Raw genomic sequence first — 24,875 nt, 5'->3', positions numbered from 1 at the left:
GAAAGATACAAGGTAAATCTTAGGGATGAAAGTAAATCCTACAGAAATGAATGAGGGAAAGACATTCTACTCAGTTTCAGAGATAGCCCAAAGTCCACATGCAAGAAAATAAAATTAAGTGTGTATTTAAGCTCTCCTTTGTTCTCAATCTCTTTGTTTCATCACCTCAATCTCTTGTTTCACCTGTATTTATGTGCTGTGCTTATAATAACTCTGTGAGGGGTCAGGGAAGCTATTAATATGCACATTTTTTCCAGATCACAGAGTAGTTATCAGCACTGGAGTGAAACACAAGCAGAAGTGGGAAGAACATTTTACCACAAGGATAAGATCCTTCACTCATCATCTGGTGGTATTTCTGTTATGGAGATACTCAGTGTGCCACCTGGGATTATTTTATTGCAATATATACAGCAATGTATATAATTTTATACATACAAATGGTGTGTGCTAATGAAACACAGTGCAAATGTAGGGCATCATCACCCCATAAAGTTAGGTGTGAGCCTAAAGTGTGACCTGGGACGTCAGACCAACATTGAATCTCTCCTGTCTTGATGCTTGACTGTGAAAAAACCTTGTAAAGAAATGATCATATGTGATAAAAAAGAGAATCTACAGGAAATTATGGCAGGAACCAAAATAATAGAATATAGAGTTTTAATGTTAACATGTTAAGACAAGAAAAAAAAGCGTGTTTTTCTTTCTTTCTTTCTTTCTTTTTTTGCCTTAGAACCATCAAAAATCATGGTCTTAGAGATAAATTTTGGTGACAGTAATTTCTCTGCTTGTTATATGTTGTAGTCTAGAATGGTCTAAGAGCAAGGGGGCTGGACAAGGAATAGAAGCAAGCCCAAGGTCTGCCTCAGGGCTATAGCTTTCATCCCATGTGGGGAGAGGAACCCTGACATCAGCCATGTGTGAGCCTGCCCCAGGCCCACACTGGAGTCCTGGTGATGGGTTGGTGAACCCCACTGTATCTGGTCAAAAGAACTTCCTGGGAACAGAGTGGAGTAGGAACTGTTCAAAATTGACCTTACCAGAACCCCTGGGTATCCTCCAAGGTTAGTGGGGTTCACCAACTGGTGGATCGCACACCTAACCTTGCATTTTTTCTACTTGGCATTGCTTTCAGGTTTTTCAGAATTTTACAGTGTCACTTTCTCCATTTTTTTTTTTTACTTTTTCCATCTTTGAAAAAGACAACGATGACCTTGGGAAAATAAATTAAAATAACTAAATGGAAATTAGATCTGAGAATTAGAGTTGGTTTGGTTTTGTCTGAAAAAAGGAAGATAATCTAGTATATTAAGCAATTTTACAAAGAAAATATAGACCAAGTAAATAAGATTATGTGCAATTGAATATAAAAACATTTTAACAGCCCTGTGAAGGAAGATGACTATGTAGGCCTGACTAAAGCAGGTATCGATAGGCACTGTCCATCCTCTTGAGACTTTAAAAGTTGAAACATTGAGATGAGGAATGAAACAGAGTTTTAAATTAATTTTTCTTTGAAGTGACTTTAACTACTCTTCTATTTTAGGGCAATTATTTTGTGTTTCTTTTTAAAAGTGTATGATTAATTTTCTATTAATTACTATGTACAGAAAAATCCCTCTTCATTTCCTTAAAAGATGATTAGTCATTTTTATAACTTGAATTTGTATATATTACACACTATACCTGTTCCTGAGAGTAAAGAATTTCTTTTCCCAGATTTTGCTTATCCGTTCTGACGCCCTTTTATACCTGAAATAAATGTATAGATGGTTAAGTTTTGTATTAGGTACAAATGAACAGTTATGAATCATTATTTTCAGTACCTTTCTGCCTTTTTTTTCTCATTCTCTAAACTAGCCTTTAACATTTCTATTCGCTTCTCCAAAACACGTTTTTCTTCAGCCTTTCAATAGAAAATACATCACAAAGTTAATTACATGAACACTACGCACTATTTCTCCATAAATCTGAAAAGCTACTTATAGTACATAGCATGCACATTCTAACTATCAAAAATAATTTGAGGGAACAGTGAGTTACATTTACTTGCAAATTCCTATGAATTAGAAGAATTTAAAATCCTACATCTCCACTGCCTGTAAATGATTCACTGAAAGACAGCCAGCTCTACACAACATTATGAAGCAACCAAATTTATCTCCATCACCCCTCTCTCTACCAGGTACCCACCTTTCTAAATCTTGCTTTCCTTTATTTATTGTGACCTCTCCAGCTCTTTATCATAGGCAGCAGTTGCTTTCAGTTAGTCTATTTTTTCTTTCTATCAAAACTGTCCTCAGGAAAGGATCACCAACTCAATCACATTAGAGCTTTTCATTATTTTTCACTATTATTTACATTTTACATGGGAAAATGTTTTTGCAAAAGGAATGAATCTCTAACAGGGGAATTGTAGGCATTTCAAAAATTAGAGAGATTTCTTTTGAGTGTGGCAGGGATGTACCCCAGATCATACTATAGAAGCAATCATGTCCTCTGTCTCTTTATAAGATTAATTCTCCATTAAAATCATTGTTATTTTCTAAGAATAGCCAGCATCAATATGAACAATAATTAGGTAACTAATAATGGTTATATTAATCATTATTATACCTTAACCTCTTCTATTTTCACCATCTTTTCTTCATGTGTCTCAAAAAGTATTTCAGGTCTAACCTGGCAAAGAAATAAACCAAGGTAAATCCAGGGTGTGACAAAATTAGGTTTATAGTTGTGAGTACATAAAACATAAAGTATTTTTGTTGTTATTTATTAATTATTATATTATTTTTCCATATGGACCATTGTAAACCTACTTTTGCCCCACCTGTATAACATTTCAAATTAATGAATAAAGATGTGGTTTCTCTGTAACTTAAAGAAAGGCAGCTGAGACTTAAAATATGCCAACTGTATCCCCACAGGGGTCTTCTCTGCCTTACCCAATTTATAAAGCTCAGTATTTATATACTGCATTTTTAATTTGAAATTTAGTCCATTAAAACCAACTTTCCCACCACTGTTTTTTAAAATGCATTACTCTTAGTAAAACATTACCATTATACTTTTTAAAAATTAAATGGATAGTTGTTACCTGTGAAAACACAAGCTTTAAACAATCTTTTATTTTAAATGATATTCAAGGTGGGATTTTCCTACTATACCTTTCTGATGATAAGGAGAGTAGATGGCAGTGAGAAAATATACTGAATATAAAAATTTGCTTGGTTAGCTATTGCTATATTCCTAAACAATAGACAGAAAAAATGCCCCTTATTGCCACCACTACCTTCTCTAGTGGATTCTGTGACCCCAAAACCCTTGATCTCTTGCTCTTCTTTATGGGGTGGGGTCTGCCAAGGAGGGTCTGAGAATAAGAATCAAAGAGTCTGGCAGGATATAATAAAAGAAAGGGACCTCAAGCTCCCCCAAACAATCAGAAATGTGGGCTGGGAAGAAGGCTGGAGGAGAAAATGGTGAGGCAAGACCAGATGGCTAGAGTTGCTAGTATGTAGTCAAGCCATGGCTGACCAGTGGCCAGGGTGATGTCCAATATTCAATTTGAAATGGCACCTTGGTGATGTAAACTGTTCCTGTCAATCAACCTTCTTCAATCTCCTTAAACTTACAAATGCAAAGGTGTCATGAGAGTGGTTTGGTTTTAGTAGAAATTGCAAAACTGGATTGAATTCAGCATCTGGTTTAACAAAATGTGAACTGGGATGGCAAGCAGAGTACAATGAGACTTAGAAACTGACTTAGGTAAGTGGAAGAAAGAGCTCATTCACAGTGACAACCACCAGAAGATGCTGTGGCATCTGCAGAAACTGTGGGACATACTGTAGGCTGCTGCAAAACACAAAATTGGTTTGACCTAATTTTACTTATATCCAAAGGGGCAGAGGGAACTCACCTGACATCAGCTACCACATATTAAAGGAACACATTTTGTAATAACATCCATAAAAACTAAAATTAATTGAGTGCCTACTCTGTGTCAGATATTCTACATACATTACTGTTTATTTCTATACACTAACCTATTGACTTCTTCATTCAGATTACCTTAGATATTTATTTATTTATTTAAATAATTTTATTTTAATTATTGGTCAAGTATCTTTTACTCCCATCCTGGCCCACTGGCCCAGCCCTCCCTCGCATTTCCACCTGCCCCTAGTATTTGTCCATGTGTCCTTTATATTTGTTCCCATAAACTCTTCTCCTTTTCCCCTGAAATTCCCTCCCCTCTTTCCTCTGAACACTTACATCCTGTTCTCTATTTCAGTGTCTTTGGTTATATTTTGCTTGTTTCTTTGTTTTGTTGATTAGGTTCCTGTTAAAGGTGAGATTATATGGTATTTGTCTTTCACTACTTGGCTTATTTCATTTAGCATAATGCTTTCCAGTTCCATCCATTCTGTTGCAAAGGATAGGAGTTCCTTCTTTCTTTCTGCTGCATAGTATCCCATTGTGTAAATGTTCCATAGTTTTTTGACCCATTCATTTACAGATGGGCCCCTAGATTGCTTCCAACACTTGGCTATTGTAAATTGTGCTGCTATGAACATTGGGGTGCATAGGTTCTTTTGGATTGGTGTTTCAGGGTTCTTAAGATATAATCCTAGCAGTGGAATTTCTGGGTCAAAAGGCAGATCCATTTTTAGTTTTCTGAGGAAATTCCATACTGTTTTCCATACCAGCAAATGGACCAATGGAACAGAACAGAGAGCTCAGAAATAAACCCAGATCTGTATGGTCAATTAATATTTGACAAAGGAGGCAGCAACATAAAATGGGATAACAATAGCCTCTTCAACAAATGGTGTTGGGAGAACTGGACAGCAATGTGCAAAAAAATGAAACTTGAGTACCAACTTACACCATACACAAAAATAAATTCAAGGTAAATAAAAGATTTAAATATAAACCATGGCACTATTAAAGTCCTAGAGGAGAACATAGGCAGCAAAATCTCAGATATTTCCCGCAGCAACATTTTTACTGATATGTCCCCTAGAGCAAGAGACATAAAAGAAAGAATAAACAAATGGGATCTCAACAAAATAAAAAGCTTCTGCACAGCTAAAGAAAACAGTATTAAAATAAAAAGAGAATCAACTGTATGGGAAAACATATTTGCCAATGATACCTCAGGCAAGGGTTTAATCTCCAAAATATATAAAGAACTTACACAACTCCACTCTAGGAAGACAAGCAACCCAATTAAAAAATGGGCAAAGGACTTGAACAAACTCTTCTCCAAGGAGGACATACAGAGGATCCAGAGACACATGAAAAGATGCTCAATATCGCTAGCTATCAGAGAAATGCAAATTAAAACTACAATGAGATACCACTTCACAGCAGTCAGAATGGCCATCATAAACAAAACAACAAACAATAAGCATTGGAGAGGTTGTGGAGAAAGAGGGACCCTAGTACAATGTTGGTGGGATTGCAGACTGATACCTTAGATTTTTAAATGATAGATAATGTATGCACATATTTTAAAAATAAACTACAAACAGCAAAGTATAGAGCGCAGATTAAACTAGGTTCTAGCGAAGATAGAGGCATAGTAGAAATCCTTTGTTTCCTCAAACAGCCAAAAGGAGGATAAAAACCAATCTAAAATCAATAAACAATCAGAAATCCAAAATCAAACTGCATGGAACTACTACAACCAAAGAATTAAAGAAATAGTCAACCAGAACAACCAGAATGGTGCGCTAAGACAAAGAAATATGACCCAAATGAAAGAACAGAGCAAAGCCTCAGAAAGAGAACTAAGTGGGGAGGAGATCCCTAACCTATCTGATGGAGAATTTAAAGCCCTGGTAATCAAAGTACTCACAGATCTGATTGAGCTTGGTTGAAAAATGAAAGAACAAATGAAAGATATCCAAAATGCAATAAAGCAAAATATTCAGGGAACCGACAGTGACAAGAAGAAAACCAGGACTCAAAGCAATGATTTGGAACAAAAGGAAGAAATAAACATCCAACCAGAACAGAAAGAAAAAACAAGAATCCCAAAAAATGAAGAGAGGCTGAGGAATCTCTGGGACAACCTGAAACATTCCAATATCTGAATTATAGGGGTGCCAGAAGAAGAACAATGGCAAGAAATTGAGAATTTATTTGAACAAATAATGAAGGAAAACTTCCCCAATCTGGTGAAGGAAATAGACTTCCAAGAAGCCCAGAGAGTACCAAAGAAATTGGACCCAAGGAGGAACACACCAAGGCATATCATCATTAAGTAACCCAAGATTAAAGACAAAGAAAGAATCCTAAAAGAAGGAAGGGGAAATGAGAGAGTTACCTACAAAGGAGTGCCCAGCTGCCAGCTGATTTCTCAAAAGAAACCTTGCAGGCAAGAAGGGGCTGGAAAGAAGTACTCCAAATCATGAAAGGCAAGGACCTCTGCCCAAGATTACTTTTTCCAGCAAAGCTTTCATTTAGAATGGAAGGGCAAATAAAGTGCTTCCCAGACAAGGTCAAGTTAAAGGAGTTCATCATCACAAAGCCATTACTATAGGAAATGTTAAAGGGATTTATCTAAGAAAAAGAAGGTCACAAATATGAACAGTAAGATGACAACAAACTCACAATCAACAAATCAATCTAAAAAAAACAATGAAAACAAAAACTAAGCGATCAACTAGAACAGGAACACAATCAGAGAAATGGACATCACATGGAGAGATTTCAGTGGGGAGGGGGAAGGGAAGAATGGGAGGGAAATGTACAGGAAAGAAGAAGCATAATTGGTAGGCATAAAATAGACAGGGGGATCAAAATGGTATAGAAAACAGAGGACTCAAAGAACTTATATGTAAAACCCATGGACATGAACTAAGGGGGGATACTGGAGGGCTGGGGGGTGCAGGGCAGAGGGGGGATAAAAGGGGAGAAATTGGGAAAACTGTAATAGTATAATCCATAATATATACTTAAAAAACACAAATTTTAAAAAAAGAATAGCATAGAGTGCAGCCTAGAGATGCTGACAAAAGACTGCAGGGGAGTTGCAGCTGCTTCCTGGGAGCTGATGTTGCCAAGTTTGCCAAAAAGCTTTGGAATTTTTAACTGACTTTAAGAAAAGTCCAAAAATAGATTTGACACTGTAAAAACAGAAGCTGCAGTAAGGGGTTTCAGTGCCCATGCATCAACAAAAAGACAGCTAGAGTTAGTGGAAGGAAATCTTCCTTGTTTTGTGTTTCCCATGGATCTTATATTTTGTGCAGATGACCAATTGATACATAATGAAGTATTGACTCTATATAATCTCTATGAGTTTGCCTTAAAGTTCAACGTTTTGTGTAGTACTCCAAATAAGTAGGTTGTTGTTGATGCTGCAGGTGCAGCAAAGCCTCAGTGTCATGTGGATATTGCAATTTGTCATATGGATATACTTGATCCTGCCATTATGATATAACAGACAAATTCAGTCTCCAAGTTTCTGAGCAAAACCAGAGGAAGGTGGAAAGAGGTTGTGGCTACTCTTCTGCCTTCTGCAAAAGAGCAAAAAAAGGAAGAAGAAGAAAAAAGAATAAAGGAACCATTAATTGAAAGTTTATTTTTTGAACAGTCATTTCAACCAGGAAACAGAACTGTCTCTTCAGGACCTAGTTTACTGTCTTGTTGGGAGTGGTGTGGATTGATGCTTTGTTACATCCGGGAATGTGGAGTTGCCAGTACCTCTCTCCCTTCATTTAGTTGTGAATCAAACATCAGCTTACATCTTTAGATCTTGCCACAAAGTCTCTACTTAGAACATGACTTTGAAGTAAATTCATCTAGGAGCTAGAGATGTGGACTGCCTTTTATCTCTGTTTCACTCCATTGACATCCTACAAACTATTGAATAATTTGCAATAAGTATAAATGTATAATACATTTTAAAATTACTCCATTCAAAGGACTTTAGCACATTATGTTACAAACAATAGGATGTTTCTAACACCTAGGAAAGTCTTTGAAGAAATTCTTTTTATATATAAACCTACATGCAAAACACTAATTAAAACATTTGTTATTTTCTCAAAAAAAAAAAAAAGGGAATAGTGTACCCTGACTGGTGTGGCTCAGTGGATTGAATGCCAGCCTGGGAACCAAAGGTTCACTGGTGTGATTCCTGGTCAGAGCACATGCCTAGGTTATGGAGCAGGTCCCCAGTGGGGGGGGTGTGATAGGCAACCACACATTGATGTTTCTCTCCCTCTCTTTCTCTCTCCCTTCCCCTCTGCCTAAAAACAAACAAACAAACAAACAAATAAAATCTTAAAAAAGGAAAAGAATAGTGTACATGAACATAAAATCTTACTTCCCAGAAGCCAAGGTGTTTTTTGGTTTTTAGTTTTTCTCATTGTTGTCATTATAAATAAATAACAGGGTTTATCAGGTTCCAGTCAAGATGGAGGCATAGGTAGAAACACTTCACTTCCTCATACAACCAAAGGAAGGATAACTTCCAATTTAAAAGTAATAAACAACCAGAAGTGCCAGAAAGTCAAACTGCATGGAATTCTGACAACCAAGGAGTTAAAGAAATAGTCATTCAGACCTGTAGGAGGGGCAGAGATGGGAAGCCAGGTGGGTAGAGAGGACCAGCAGCAAGGCAGCAGACCACAAGGGTGAAGCAGGGCTGGCTGACAGGGAAACTAAAGACTCAAAACCTTTAGCTATAAAACACTGTGGGGGTTGTGATAGTAGGAGAAACTCCCAGTCTCACTGGTGAGTCTGTTGGAAAGTTTTTCTTTTGAACAGTCATTTCAACCAGGAAACAGAACTGTCTCCTCAGGACCTAGTTTACTGTCTTGTTTGGAGTGGTGTGGCTAGAGCAGAGGGAGTGATTGGCATTGTTCCATCTCTGACGCCTTCCCCATAGACAGTGCCACAACACAGCCACATGAATACAAATGCCCCTTACAAATATTAAAGGGTCTGCACCTTATAACAGTTGCACCAAGACAAAGAAGTATGACCCAAATGAGATAAAAGACCAAAACCCAGAAAAAGAGCTATGCTTTTTTGATGAGGAGCTAGACAACCTATCTGATGTAGAGTTCAAAACACGGGTAATCAGGATTCTTATTGAATTAATTGAGCTCGGTCACAAAATGAAGGAAGAAATGAAGGCTACACAAAATGAAATAAAATAAAATATACAGGGAACCAACAGTTAAGGGGAAGAAACTGGAACTCAAATCAACAATTTGGAAAAAAAGGAAAAAATAAACATCCAACTGAAATGGAATGAAAAAACAAGAATTCAAAAAAAAAATGAGGAGAGGCTTAGGAACCTCCAGGACATCTTTAAGTGCTCTAACATTCAAGTCATAGGGGTACCAGAAAGAAAAGAGGAACAGCAAGAAATTGAAAACTTATTTGAACAAATAATGAGGAAAAATTTCTCCAATCTGGCAAAAGAAATAGACTCCCAGGAAGTCCCGGAAACCCAGAGAGTTCCAAAGAAGTTGGACCCAAGGAGGAACACACCAAGGCACATCATAATTAAGTTACCCAAGATTAAAGGTAAGGAAAGAATCTTAAAAGCAGCAAGAGAAAAGGAGACTGTTACTTACAAAGGAGTTCCCCTAAGACTGTCAGCTGATTTCTCAAGAGAGACCTTACAGACAAGAAGAGGCTGGAAAGAAGTATTCAAAGTCATGAAAGACAAGGACCTCTGTCCAAGATTACTCTATCCAGCAAAGCTTTCACTTAGAATGGAAGGGCAGATAAAGTGCTTCCCAGATAAGGTCAAGTTAAAGGAGTTCATTATCACCAAGCCCTTATTACACAAAATGTTAAAGGGATTTATCTAAGAAATAGAAGATCATAAACAAGAACAATAAAATGACAACAAACTTATAACTATCAACAATTGAACCTAAAAAAGCAAAAACTAAGCAAACAATTAGAAGAGGAACAGAATCACAGAAATGGAAATCACATGGAGGGTTATCAGTGGGTAAGGGAAGTGGGGAGAATGGAGTGAAAAGGTACAGGGAATAAGAAGCATAATTGGTAGGTATAAAATAGACAGGGGGAGGTTAAGAATAGTATAGGAAATAGAGAAGCCAAATAACTTATATGTACAACCCATGAACATGAACTAAGTAGTGGGGGGGTGGGGGGTTGGAACAGGGGGGTGCAATGTGGAGAGAGGAAAAAGGGGAGAAAAAACTGAGACAACTGTAATAGCATAATCAATAAATTATACTTTTAAAAATAGTCATTATTGATTTGGGCTCCCCACAAATAAACGTTAAAATTTTAGAACATTCACATTATTTTCCACCCTCTCTCTGACCCCTCACATGTCTGATTTTTTACTCGCAGATGTTGTTGCCTTTATTATGATTTCAATATATTTAAACTGGTATACTTGATATGTTAACTCTTTGCTGTGAAAAATAGAAATTTTTTAAAGGCTTTAGTTATTTATTTTTAAAGAAGGGACAAGGAAGGGAGAAAGAGAGGGAGAGGATCATTGATGTGAGAGGGAAAAGGTGATCAGTTGCCTCTCTAACACAACTGGCCCAAGGACTGAACCTGCAACTCAAGCATATGTCCTGACCAGGAATCAAACTGGTAAACTTTTGCTTTGTGGGGTGATGCCCAACCACCTAAGCCACATTGGTCAGAGTGAAAGATGGGAAATATATTTAGTCTTGTATGTTTTCCAACATCTTCACTCACCCAACTTCCAAGTTTTCAGAAGGAATGTTATTTTTACACTGTCAATATCTATAGCATTGTTCTCTAACTATAAATAGGTCCTCCATGCTTTATCCACACATTGATTCTAAAAACTGAAATCCAGTAAATAATATTAACAATGCATTTATGTAAATATTATTTACTACAGAACCAAGTAATACAACTATCCATAAAGAAAAATGTGTAAACCCTTTACTAAAGTTTGCCACTGAAATAACTCTTTCAAGTGTTTTTTAATGTTTCAACTTTAATTTTTTCCAGCTTCCCTCACTTTTGAGTCACCTAGTTTCTCCTTTTTATTGTGTCCACATTTTCATGCATATCTTTTTTTGCATACTCAATTAAGAGTTTAGCTGGATATAAGAATTAGGGTTTAAACATTTTTTTCCTTTGAACACATTGCTTTATATCTTTTAACTTTTCTCATAATTTCTGTCTGTTTTTTTTTTGCACTACTTCTACAAGACATTTTTTTTGTCTTCCATATTATTACTTAGATCTTTGGCTGCATCAATTTTATTTTTCAACATGCTCATTGCCATTTTTTAAAAGTTGTTAATTCCAAGAAATTATTCTTTTCCTCAGATTGTTTCTTTTTCATAGCAGCTTGCTTACTAGACAAAAGTTTTTCTTTGTTTTCCAAAATATATTTATTTTAAAAATGTCTTTTAAAGTCTGTGTCTGTTTCCTAAATTAACTGTTTCCTACAGAGCCAATGGCTTTGTTTTCTTTGTTCTTTCACTTGCTAAATATTTGCTGAATTCCTGCTATATATCAGGAAATGTTCTAAGCATTGAAGATACAACAGAAAATAAAACAGGGCTAGAGAAGATATATTTGAGAGGAATTATGAAAGAGGTAGAATTTAGAGCACTTTTTTGAGTGACAATAGAACCACCTATAATTTCTTATTCAAGCAACTAGATGGAGAATGGTGCCATTCACTATGATAAGAAAAACTAATAGGGACAATTTTGTATGCTAGTTCCTTCCTCCCTCCCTCCCTCCCTCCCTCCCTTTCTTTTTCTCTTTCTCTCTTTCTCTCTCTCTCTCTTTCTCTCTTTCTCTCTCTCTTTCTCTTTCTTTCTTTCTTTCTTTCTTTCTTTCTTTCTTTCTTTCTTTCTTTCTTTCCTTTCCTTCTTCCTTCCTTCCTTCCTTCCTTCCTTCCTTCCTTCCTTCCTTCCTTCCTTCCTTCCTTCCTTCCTTCCTTCCTTCCTTCCTTCCTCCTCTCCTCTCCTCTCCTCTCCTTTCCTTTCCTTTCCTTTCTTTCTTTCCTTATTTTTCTTTCCTTCTTTCCTTCTTTCTTTGGAAGAATTTGGTAGATGCGGTTTTAGACACTGAGTTTCAGGTACCCATGACACAATCACACAAAGACATTAATAGGTAATTGGGACAAGGGCCTGGAACTTGGAAGTGGGGTCAGTTCTACAGATAGAATTTGGAATCATCAGCTGAAGACTTGAATAAGGTCATTCACAAAAATTATACAAATAGAAAAGCATAACGTCAGGGGTAGAAGGCTGTGCCTAGGCATGGCTGACGTTTTGTTCTGATTCATCCCTGGCTGATAGGAGAATCCTCAGGACTAACTTAACCTGAACATGGGCCCTAAAACATCATTCTTAGTTCTCTAAACTCTAACTCCTGCTCCATCAGTCCGCACAGTAATGAAGGGCCCTTTGGTGGTTACAGATCTATCTAAATAATTGTGCCCTTAGTTGTCTACACTGTATCTCAAACTTCCTAGAAGAAACTAGCACCTACCACCACCATGACTCAGCACCTACCAGCACCATGACTCATTCTTTCCAAGGCTCAAAATTCAGGAAGCTAGCCAAAGTGAAAGCTTAAAACACAACAACATCAATTTAAGAAAAACAATCAAAAGTCTTTTGTTTGAAGCCTTCCTTGGCTTCAAAAAAGTGGGTTCACAAAGGTGACTGAAGGCATGCACTTATTGGGATCCTTGTACCTATTTGTCCTCAGAAAGCTTGATCCACCTGAAATGTCTCCCTGCCCAGAGCATAAGTAGTTCAGAGTGAGTTCACTGTCATTTGGTTAACATGGACCTAGGAAATCATTGAGGTAAGAGCCACAAAATTTGGAGGGCATTTACCAGGATGCTAATAGAAAAAAAAGTAACCCAAATTAAAAAAGATTAATACATAGAAAGTTAGAAAAGCAAACTGGTAAAAGAAAATAAGTGTCCCTGTGGAAAGACATTTACATTTATTTATTTCGCCACATCCAAAGTCTTATCAGTAATTGAAAGTTTATTTTAAAAAAGATGTGTTTAAATTCATATACAATAAAAATTAGTTCCAATTTTCAAGGTTTCCTTTTTCTAACTCTCATAAAATGATTGACTGTAATAGAGATAAGACTGTGCTAAAATATATTTTCTGTAAAGCAAATAATTATTCAGTCTTTCAAGAAGACAATACTCTGAGAATGACAATGACAAAGATAGCTTTTCTTTTCATTAAAAAAAAGTACTACAGTGGACTAAAGTGTTTGCTCTCCAGTTTGAGTTGAACTTTCAACTTGACTATAGCATGTTATATTGAATCCTCGCTCTGTCTACATTAAACTGTCATTTTGTTTTATCAGCTGCTGACATTCCATTTTCTCTGGAATACACATGCTGCTCTTTATGTGGTTACTTCATTGACAGGTGCAAATATTAAACTGCTAAACAATAGCTAGAGGTGAAAATAAATGGCAATATTAATATAAAAGTAGATAGCTTCTTAGGAAGGAAAATATAAATTAACAATTATAAAAATAATCAAAAGTTCTAATTAGAAATAATTTCTTACAAATATTTCTCATTTTAATGAATTTATATATTATATAAAACTGAAAATTCATAAAATTAAGAAATAAGGTTTCTTTTCTTTTTTTTAAAGATTTTATTTATTTATTTTTAGAGAGAGAGAGAGAAAGAGAGGGAGAAACATCAATGTGCGGTTGCTGGGGGTTATGGCCTGCAACCCAGGCATGTACCCTGGTGGGGAATCAAACCTGCGACACTTTGGTTCGCAGCCCGAGCTCAATCCACTGAGCTATGCCAGCCAGGGCAGAAATAAGGTTTCTTTATAACAAGTTATGATTCTTAAATTTGCTCTTTATTTTAAGTACTGAAAATGTTTTTAAAAACATCTAATAAGTATATAATCTTCTAAATTAGGAATCAACTAAATTAGCAATCAATTAGGAAGCCTAGCTTTGTCATAACAGAAGTGCAATTATGTTTATTAACCAGAGTAAAGCAATCATATTCCTTGTCACATCTTCTTCTTATTTTCTTGTTAATGAGGGAGTCATTACATTCTTCCATTTCTCCTAATTTCCACAAACATAATTCTTCTGAAACTTTGACTATTCTTTCCAGCCTTAATGCCCCCTTGCCTCTTTGTCTTTTAAACCATCAACTACTATTACTTTCAGAACAATCTTTCTAACTCATCCTGAAGAAAGGTGACCTTCTGTCCCTAAAACTTCATTAATCTTGATTTTTATATTAAGATTTTTTGACATCCTAAGCAAACAACTCTTTGAACACCAGTAATATGTCAGTGTGTGGTGGGTGGTGGGAGAAAGGAGTGAAAAACACACATGAATGGAGGAGAACCAGTCTCATATTTTTATAATTTGGAGAGAAGAGACTTGAGAAGTAAGAACATTGAGACTAAAACATAAGGTTGTATACAATCAAGCACTAATCATTGCATAGGTGAATAGTCAAAACATTTATCTAAATATAGCATTAATAAATTTGCTTCTAACAAAATCTTTATGCTAGAGAATTCTTTGAAAAATAAGACAAGACTTTCTCATTTGATATGCCCCAAGGGTGCCACTCCATGTTTGCCCAGGGCCTTGGAAATATTTTGGCAGATGATTGGGCTATGAAGCCCTATTGAGTCCAAGCTGATCCAGGCCATGTGCACATCTCAGGCATGTCTTCTCAAGGCTTGGAAGCCCACCAAATATGATGTAGGCTTGGCATCTTCACCTGCTTTCAGATCTTCCTAGACTTCATGTTCACTGCAGGAAGTCAGGTATGTAGAATCAGCCTACATATCTTCTGTCAAATTATTCAATCTAAAAAATTTGTGATAAAAATTCTTCCATGATGGAAATGGATCAATTAAAGATGGCAAAGCCATTGTTTATAACAGCAAAAAAAAAAAGGCATAAACAATATCTTAGGAAGACACCAGTAAATTGATAAAAACTTGGTTAACTAAATCGTGCTACTTCTATGGAGTGAAATACTGCACATGAGGGATTATATACATTCATTGGCATTGAATGAAGTTCCCCCAAATCTTGTTGTGGGTGCAAATCTCTGTCAAGACTTGCCTGAAAGGGGACTTCTGGCCAAGATGGAGGTATAGGTAGACACACTGTGCCTCCTCGCAGAATCAAAAGAAGGACAATGATTTTAAAACAAAAAACAACTAGAACTGACAGAAAATTGTTGTATGGAAGTCTGACAAGCAAGGAGTTAAAGAAGAAACATTCATCCAGACAGGTAGGAGGGGAAGAGATAGGCAGTCAGGTGGCGAGGACTTGAAGCAAGGCAGCAGCTAGAGGACCAGGGTGGGCAAGGCTGCAGTGGGTGGGCCTGGCGAGGTGGCTGATTTCAAACTGGGTGGTCTCACATTTGCATGCAGATAAACCGGGAGGGACAATTGGGGAGCGAGACAGTCAGCACAACCCAGGGTTCCAGTGTGGGGAAATAAAGCCTCAAACCTCTGATTGAAAACACCTGTGGGGCTTGAGGCGGCAGTGGGAGAAATCCCCAGCCTCACAGGAGAGTTCGTTGGAGAGACCCAAGGGTCCTAGGATGTACACAAACCCATCCACCCGGAAATCAGCACCTGAAGGGCCCAATATGATTGTGGGTAGCTGGGGAAGTGACTGAAAGCTGGCAGAGAGCAGAGCAAGCAGCACTGTTCCCTCTTGGACCCCTCCTCCACATACAGCATCACAACACAGCAATGTGTGTTGCCCCGCCCTGGCAAATACCTAAGCCTCTGCCCCTTACTATGTAACAGGGGTGCCAAGATGAAAAAAATGGCCCAAATGAAAGAACAGATCAAAACTCCAGAAAAAATACAACTAAGTGATGAAGATATAGCCAACCTATCAAATGGACAGTTCAAAACACTGGTAATCAGGATGTTCACAGAATTGGTTCAGCATGGTCACAATTTAGATGAAAAAATGAAGGCTATGCTAAGTGAAATAAATGAAAATGTACAGGGAACCAGCAGTGATGGGAAGATAACCGGGACTCAAATCAATGGTGTGGACCAGAAGGAAGACCTAGGCATCCAATCAGAAAATAATGAAGAAACAAGAATTCAAAGAAATGAGGAGAGGCTTAGGAACCTCCAGGACATCTTTAAATGTTCCAACATCTAAATCATAGGAGTACCAGAAAGAAAAGAGGAACAGCAAGAAATTGAAAACTTATTTGAACAAATAATGAAGGAGAACTTCCCTAGTTTGGCAAAGAAAATAGACTTCTAGGCAGTCCAGGAAGCTCAGAGAGTCCCAAAGAAGTTGGACACAAGGAGGAACACACCAAGGCACATCATAATTAAGTTACCCAAGATTAAAATGAAGGAGAGAATCCTAGAAGCAGCAAGAGATAAGGAGACAGTTACAAAGGAGTTCCCATCAGACTGTCAGCTGATTTCTCAAGAGAGACCTTACAGGCAAGAAGAGGCTGGAAAGAAGTATTTAAAGTCATGAAAGACAAGGACCTCTGTCCAAGATTACTCTATCCAGCAAAGCTTTCACTTAGAATGGAAGGGCAGATAAAGTGCTTCCCAGATAAGGTCAAGTTAAAGGAGTTCATCATCACCCAGCCCTTATTATATGAAATGTTAAAGGGGTTTATCTAAGAAAAAGAATATCACAAATATGAACCGTAAAATGATAAGAAACTCACAGTTATTAACAACTACACCTAAAACAAAAACAATAACAAACTAAGCAAACAAATAGAAGAGGAGCAGAATCACAGAAATGATGATCACATGGAGGGTTATCAGTGGGGGAGTGGGTGGAGGAGAGAGGGGAAAAAGGTATGGAGAATAAGCAGCATAAATGGTAGGTAGAAAATAGACAGGGGGAGGTTAAGAATAGTACAGGGAATGTAGAATCCAAAGAACTTATATGTATGACCCATGGACATGAACTAAAGGTGGAGAAATGTGGGTGGGAGGGATGTGCAGGACAGAGGGGAATAAAGGGGGAAAATGGGACAACTGTAATAGCATAATCAATAAAACATATATAAAAAAAAGACTTGCCTGAAAGGATGGTCATAAGGGGTTTTTGATGATTATTTCTGGGTGGCAAGATTCTTTTTTACTTTTCTTCTTTTGAGATTTTTTAAAATTTTATTTTAATCATTGACATTTCTTTATTGAGCCAAGTTTGTATAAGTATAAACTGTTTTATACAAGAAATTCAGACTTCTGGCTCCCAAATAGGATGCAAAAAATGCTATTCCCAGACTAACAACAAGAAAAATCCAGATACAGTACAAAATGGCAACCTTTCTTGAACCTATCAGAGAACTGAAGTCACAACCAGGCAACCTGCATTCCAGAGGGATGAGCCTCTCCAAGGAGAGTTATGACCACGAACAGTCTCACCTATAGCAGAAGCAGCACCATGCTAGTAGTTGCAACACAAGCAGGTAAGAAAAATAAGCTGAAATATAAAAAACTATGGAAGGGCAAGTATGGGTTAGCAGAGTGGTCTGAAGTAGCTGGGGCCACATGTTGAAAGAGGAGTTCATGCTCACAGCTCCTAGCTCTTCCAATGGTGGTATAAGGGTCTAAAGTTGTGTATGGGATCTTTCTCATTTTAATATAAAAATTACTTTTAAAATGTTTATGGCTTCTTTAATGTAAACCAGATGGAAATGCTATGTATCTTAATCAGATTACACTTGCACATTCTCACCTAGAGAAAAGACCACCAGAATTATACTCTAGGTTGCTTAGAAACATGTTCACCAATTCTGGTGGCATGAAACCAAATAGGGGTTCATCATATAAAATCAACCATTAGATGAACTTGACTCCATAACAGTTCATGACATTCGCTGTAGGTAACTTGTTTTTCTATTCTTGATATTTATATACACTCATATATTCAACAAAGGGAGGAATCCCATTTGAGATTGGTGAAGGAGATTCTCAAACTATTTTCAAATCTTTAAAAGCCTAAATGAATGTGTACCTTGATTCTGTGATAGAGTTGCACAGGTTAACAAAACTTAAGAACTCTTTAGATTTTGTTAGTATTAAATCAATTCAGTGAGATATCACTGGTTATCTAAGCTTGATCAGATATACAAGTTAAAAGTACTATATAATACATGAATAAATATGAGAAAATAAATAACTTTAAAAGTTCAGGGGTTTTTTTCTTTAAGATTTTATTTATTTATTTTTAGAGAGAGGGAAAGGGGGCGAGAGAGAGAGAGAGAAACATCAATTGGTTGCCCCTCACACATGCCCCCATACTGGGGACCTGGCCCCACAACCCAGGCATGTGCCCTGACCAGGAATCAAACTGGTAACCTTTCAGTTTTCAGGCTGTTGCCCAACCCATTGAACCACACCAGTCAAGGCTACAATTTCAAGTTTTCTTGTTGAACAAAAATAGATTAAACTAAGGAAAATGAAGGGTATTAAATGAAGAAAACTTTAAATACCACCATCCATTAAAATACATTTATAAAAAAAACATGATATGTTTCATAACTTACAGAAACATACCCTTAGATTAGGGTTTGAGGATAAAGCTGCAAACTGGAGACTCTAGGCCTGAAGAAATCAGGGCCGGAGAAACTGACAAATGGGCAGTGCTAGATCCCAAGAGGGTAGCCAACAGTCCAATACCAGTGTCGAAAGCTTGGGCTACCTCGAACTTAATTCTGGCCTTGAGTATCCGTGTAGAGTAGTTCTATATAATAGAACTCGTAGCACCCAGCAACAGAATTGACATCTGCCATAATGGCAGTTAGGATGAGTGACAACATATCAAATTGTTCAGTCTTCTTGGGGGTAAGACCCATTTCTGGGCCATGTCAGGACTCTGGCCAAATGACCTGCTGTTAAGACTGGCCTCAACTCCTAATGGGAACTGGAGAGAAACCCACAGCTGAAACCCTGGCAGACACAATAAAGCAACACTATGCAGTGTGGGGTAAGATGGCTGCTTTGTGTGCTCCTCAAAGTCATGGATGACATTTCTTCTGCTGCCACCACAGTGACATTACATGTGGCGAGGACCTAGCAGCTGCTCCCATGACTGAAAATGTCTAGGGAAGAGTAATAATTGACACCAATCTAAAATTCATCTTTTCCTGATTTCCATGGTAATATCTTAGGTCCTTGAGTTAAATGATACTGAAATATCATAAATTCTCCAAATAAAATGTTATAATCATCCTCCAGCAAAATAAATAAGAGACAAAGCATAAGCCTCTGAGTGGTTTTGCAAATAAAAATTTTCATTTATGCAAGTAGTAAACATTATTTTCACTAAAATATTTTCAGTTCCAAATATACTGAAAGTATTCAATTTATCATCAAACTACTCAGAATAAAATACTGTACAAACAGCCATCTTTCAGTTGAATTTTAAGTGGGATATTATTCAGATTTTTAATTTTAGTTCCCTGAGAGCAGAATCTAAAGATGAACTCATTTTTATGGTAAACAAAAATTTTGATTTTAAAACAAAACAAGTAATTGTAATATATGATTTCAATTATCTGTATATTTTAAAGCTATTCATATTATGAGACAAAGATCCAGTATAAAGGAAATTCCTTTGTGTCAACACGATCTATCAAAATACAATAAATATTTTTTGACAACCTCTGAAGACCATGCACGTGCGCAGATGTCCTACCTCTGTATTTCTGTGCCCTCCCCTCACCCTGTGGCCAAATTAACAACGAGAAAAATGCTGGCTTTCCACAATGCTCTGCAGAACTATTAACTGCTTACTTTATCAAACCCAGCCAAGGGGAAAAAAGAATAAAATAATAAAACAATGAACATATTACATTATTTTCTTGTCAGGTAGCATTTATTTTGAACTTCATGTGCAATTTAGTCAAATAAATAGGCTGTAGAGGAGAGGAATGGAAGCTCCAGAAGAAAAGATTCTTCCCTCCCTCCCTAGCCTATAATACTATATACCCATAATAATAATTCTGTATCCTGTAAGAGTAATTTTTCAAAAATTACTAGCTTGTATGGTGACTATGGTTATAATTGCAAAACTATTGCAAAAATATTTCATCTAATGATTCTTTAGTGAAAAGAATAATGCTCTAGAGTTTTTATTAAAATCTTGTATAATATATGAATTGCTTTGTATTACATGAACTTTAAGAATAGGAACACGACTCACTTTGTCCCTTGTCCCATTTCCCACACAGAAGGGTGCTGATGCTTTCCGCAGATCTAAGCACACACCATATGTTCCATCAGCATACACCAGGTTACCCCATGGAAGGTCAGAAATCTTCCAGGGAAGCATTCAGTGGGTGCGACCTTAATTAACGAATTACCCTGGCTGGGGGGTTGGGATAGGGGAAACCTGGAAATGCAATTTAACCTTGATATGTGAAACCTTAGTATTTGAAATGTTTTATAGATATCAAAAAATAAACTTTGCACAAAAACACTGTACAAATACAAATTTTAAGTTGTGAAATCGTTCATAAATAGAAATCAGACAGCAATGTTCATATCACGTTTTTCAGACTGACTAAACACTCAGTTTATCACTGTGTACTCCACTGAGTGAAGCATGTGTGCTGTTCCCACCAAATGACACAGATTTCAAGAAAATAAGTATGATTAATTGGATAAGTTAAATGACTGATTTAAAAGTTCCTGCAGCAAGCTCTCCATTTGGACATTTACACATAGTAAGTATAAAACTTTTAAAGTAATTTTTAAGATGTCCAGCTACCTGAATATAACAAAATATTTAAAAGAAAGAAATAAAAAACTTATAACCATAGTGCATATATATATATATATATATATATATAGTTAATCTATAGTGAAGAATGGATCACAGGGGAAGGTGCTATAAGAGAGCCCTTATAATACAGAATTATTGTTAACAACAGATGTATATATGCTAGTAATAATGATGAACTAGAAAACTATATTGAACTATAAAATCAAGTTAATTAATATAGAGATGTAAACACCAGCTTATGTCATTTCTCTCCTTCCCTCACCCAATTTTTACTTATTGTTATACATTAACTTCAGAGTCTACCAGCTGACAAAATATACTGCTATGTTTTGGAAACCGCAAGATAACCATCATTACAATCAGAAGGAAAAACTGTTACACTAAGAGAAAATTCTATTGAAATGTCACCTTCTCAGAGATCATGTCTGCCTTTGTCTCTCCTTACTGTGCATTTTCTGTGGGTAAGAACAGGCAGTATTTCTGTCCCTTGTGGCTGTGATTTTGGAAACTCAATTTCAATCTGTAAATTGAGGACACTGGAGTTTCTAAACTGGAATTGCAGGATTTAGTTACAGCCCTGGGCTTGCTGTAGGGATGGGGGCAGCTCCCCCTGTTGCTGCCATCTCAGGCTTGGAGGACCCAGTTGCTCTGTCCCAGCTGCCAACTCAGCTCAGCAGCCCCACATTCATCACAGAGCCTTGGAGCACAGAACCCTGGCAGTCGACCTGACTTCTGGCAGCTGACAGAGCCTTCTGGAGCAGGATGCTGCCTTGATCATAGGTTTACTAATCCAAGGCTTGGACTAGAGCCCCTCACCCAGTATGGCTGGTCTCTTTGCCCATTCAGCAGGCAGCACTGCTGGGGCAGGATTCTTTTTCTGTGTGTTTATTTGTTTTTGTTTGTTGTTCTTTGTGTGTGTGTGTCATTGAAATTAAGAACAAACTGACAGTAACCAAAGGGGAGGTAAGAGGGGACAATGGGAACAAAGAGGGAAGGGTTTTCAGGAACCCGTATAAAGAACACATGGACAAAACCAAAGGGGAGTAGGATCAAGGATGGGAAATAGGAATGACTGGGGTCGGGGGAGTAGTGGGGGAAAATGGAGACACCTATACTTGAATAACAATTAAAAATGAGGAAAAAATAAATTAATTTTAAAATTAAAAAAAAAAAACTTCCTAAGACCTGGATCTAAAAATCTTACTTCTAGAACCCAAGCACTGGTCATTCATATATCAACTTTCCCTCTAAATGCCTTTCTCCTCCTGAGGAATTACACTGGTTTCCAGTTGTCTATACTTCCCAACTTGCTGCAAAATGGAAATGCTTTTAAAAAGCAATGCTTTTTCTCAACTCCTGGGGAATGACTTCCACTAATATAACACCCTGTCCTCTCTCTACCTGCTGTCTCACTCCTCTGCTTGGTACAAGCAGTGAGCCATCTGCCTGGGAAGTTGGCATGAGAGGCCTAGATCTTTCTGTGCTTGTTTGGAGCAAAGATGATACAGGATGACAGTTCTGCTCTGCTCCTCCATGCCCTGAATGTTAGGGAGGTAGATTCTGTTCCCTGTAGAAGAAGAAGAACGTGGGAACATCTAGAAATAAGACTGAGCATGGGAAATCAAAACGTGCAGGTGGAGGGACTCTCTATGAAGTGTTACGTGTTAGCAAAATGAGTCACCAATTGGCTTCTAATCTTTCTGAGAATCAATGTGGAAAGGGAGTCTTGACTAGTGACACAATTCACAGTGTCAACAGGAAAGATCAATTGCTCAGAGAAAATACAACTATTCCTCTAACTAAGGGCAGAAGAAAGTTCCCCACAGGACCATCCTAAAGGGAGGCATTGTGTAATCCCATGAGCAGTGCCTCAGCAATGTCAACACAACAAGCCATGTTGAATTGAACATCACCAAGCTACTTCTTGACATGCCCTTTATGTAGATCAACAGTATTGCTGCAGATCCAGCAAAAGCAGCTCTGATTATTTTTGGATGAAAGTGAATAGAGACAGCAATAGCAGATAATTCCTGCATGCGTGGCTCTAATAGTATGAGTCAATACAGGCATCTATTTGGAAAACTATAAGCAAACATTCTGTATACCTGCATGTCCTTCAAGGAAACTTTGGTAAGCTTCTGATAGATATTGGGCAGTAATGAGTTAGAGATTATATGCCCTAGAAAGTGGTTGGAATATGGCTTCTCTATCCTGATAATTTAAAAGAAATCTACTATGGCTTAGTGCCTAAGCTAAATAAATCACTGAGCTGGGGATAGCAGTGGCATTCTCTTGGGTAAGTAACAAGGATGTATTGGTGTAGAGAAGAGCAGCCAGAACCCCTGCCCACCCAGATGTGTGCAAGGAGTAGGGAGAATCAGGCGTATTGAGACTGTTGATCTTGTTAATGCGGATGTGAGGTATGATGTGTGGATGCACTATCGCTAACAGAACAGGGGCCCCTGCACAGAAGAGGGTGTCACAGGGTGTGGCCATGTGAGCAGTTCTTACCACAGGTTGCTCTTGCTTTAAAGATTTTGTTGGAGTCTTAACTCTTTTGGTCTTAACATGCGCTGAACTGATGGAGGCAGAACGTAGCCTCGAAATGGTTCCTCTCCTGGATAAAATCTTGGGTTGTGAGGACCATGGCAATAAAGCCATTGCCTTTTTTCCTTCGGGTGATCTTGCGCTCTGGTACACAAAAAGAACCAACTTTGTTATTCTCATTTTATTCTTCAGATTTGTGTCCCTTTCTTTTCCTCCTTTGTTCTGAGCTGGAATTGCAGGGTTAAAGTTTTCAGTCTCAAAGGACCAGGATCTGTTATTTTTTTTTAATTTTATTTTAATCATTGTTCAAGTACAGTTTTCTCCCCCCTACTCCCATTCCAGCTCACCCACCCAATCCTCAGGATCTGTTATTGTTCTCAGTCCCACAATCCCCCTGGCCTGATTTAATTTGCAATTTGGGCTCCTCCCACCCCGTCCCCGCCTCCTCCCGTTGATGCTAATGTACAAAGAAAAACATACCATCAGATCAATGTTTTCTGGCAGCACCTGGAAAAGTGGAATGGCGTGATGTCATAGCTTGAGAATTGTATCTTATTTGTAAGAAGGTGGGGGAGGGGAATAAAAGCTAGGAGGAAAGGGACAGGAATCTGAGGAGAAGGCCTTGTGCCTGAGAATCAGTACAGGAGGGTGATACCTTTCACTCTCCTGCCAGGAGATGCCTTTCCCTCTTATGCCAGGTTTGCTTTCTTGGCTGCTTACACTCACTCTTTCCTTCTTACTTCTCTCAATATAAGTCTCCTGGTCCCTCATCCACATTTCTTGACTCACTGTCAAGCATCTTCTCTTTCAAACTCAGATGTTTGCTATACATACCAAACCCCATATGCTATGTGTAGATTCTTCAACCCAGATGCCAAAATAAGAGAAGCACAGAATAAAATAAAGAACTTGAGTACAAACCTTGACATTTATGCTCTCTAACTTTTTTCTCATTTCCATTTCTTCTTTATGTTTATTAATCTGTGAAATTAAAGGCCCATATCATTTGTTATCATTTGCAAAGATTTAAAAACAGAATTTTCTGTAAAACTTCCTATAACAATGAAAGAGTATCTTAAACCACTAGACTAACAAAACCATTGTGGGAAAATAAGTTAAAATGTTGAATATGAATTAGAACACAAATTTGTACATAGAAAAAAGCATTTAAAGGGAGTAAACAGGAATAGACAAAATTATAAATATTTAAAGTCATTAGCATTTGTTTATGGCTTTAAGAATAATAGAAATTATATAGGAACATGCACTGTTTGCTAATATGGTGATAATTTGTTTCATGTATTACTAAAATAGCTATAAAATTCAGGCCAAGATTTTTTAGGAGAAAATTCAGATAATTTAGTAGTCAAACTTCAATAATATAATGAAGTCTATTATAGTTTCCAGGAATAGAACACATTTTATCAATATATTTTTTAAAAATGTGAGATATAATTGACATATAACATTGTATTAATTCTAGGTATACAACATAATGATTCAATATTTTTATATATTGCAAAATGATCATCACAAAAAGTCTAGTTAAC

General features: G+C 37.2%; 1 protein-coding gene and 1 pseudogene across 1 annotated transcript in view; one reads left to right on the top strand and one right to left on the bottom strand.

The window, feature by feature from the left end:
* C1H10orf67 (chromosome 1 C10orf67 homolog) overlaps nt 1-24,875 on the bottom strand; it is a 99,026-nt gene that overhangs the window by 19,472 nt on the left and 54,679 nt on the right. Inside the window, exons 9-13 of the mRNA XM_036023324.1 lie at nt 24,247-24,306; nt 23,290-23,469; nt 2,617-2,679; nt 1,827-1,906; nt 1,687-1,752 (exon numbers count right to left, since the gene is read on the bottom strand). Of these exons, the coding sequence (XP_035879217.1) occupies nt 1,687-1,752; nt 1,827-1,906; nt 2,617-2,679; nt 23,290-23,469; nt 24,247-24,306 (449 nt within the window). The remainder of the gene's footprint in view (nt 1-1,686; nt 1,753-1,826; nt 1,907-2,616; nt 2,680-23,289; nt 23,470-24,246; nt 24,307-24,875) is intronic.
* LOC114491426 lies at nt 3,446-7,784 on the top strand (annotated as a pseudogene).

Source organism: Phyllostomus discolor, chromosome 1, assembly GCF_004126475.2.
Source record: "Phyllostomus discolor isolate MPI-MPIP mPhyDis1 chromosome 1, mPhyDis1.pri.v3, whole genome shotgun sequence".
NCBI lineage: Eukaryota > Metazoa > Chordata > Mammalia > Chiroptera > Phyllostomidae > Phyllostomus > Phyllostomus discolor.
Note: the sequence above shows the minus strand (reverse complement) of the source record. Positions and strands in the feature narration are given on the sequence as shown.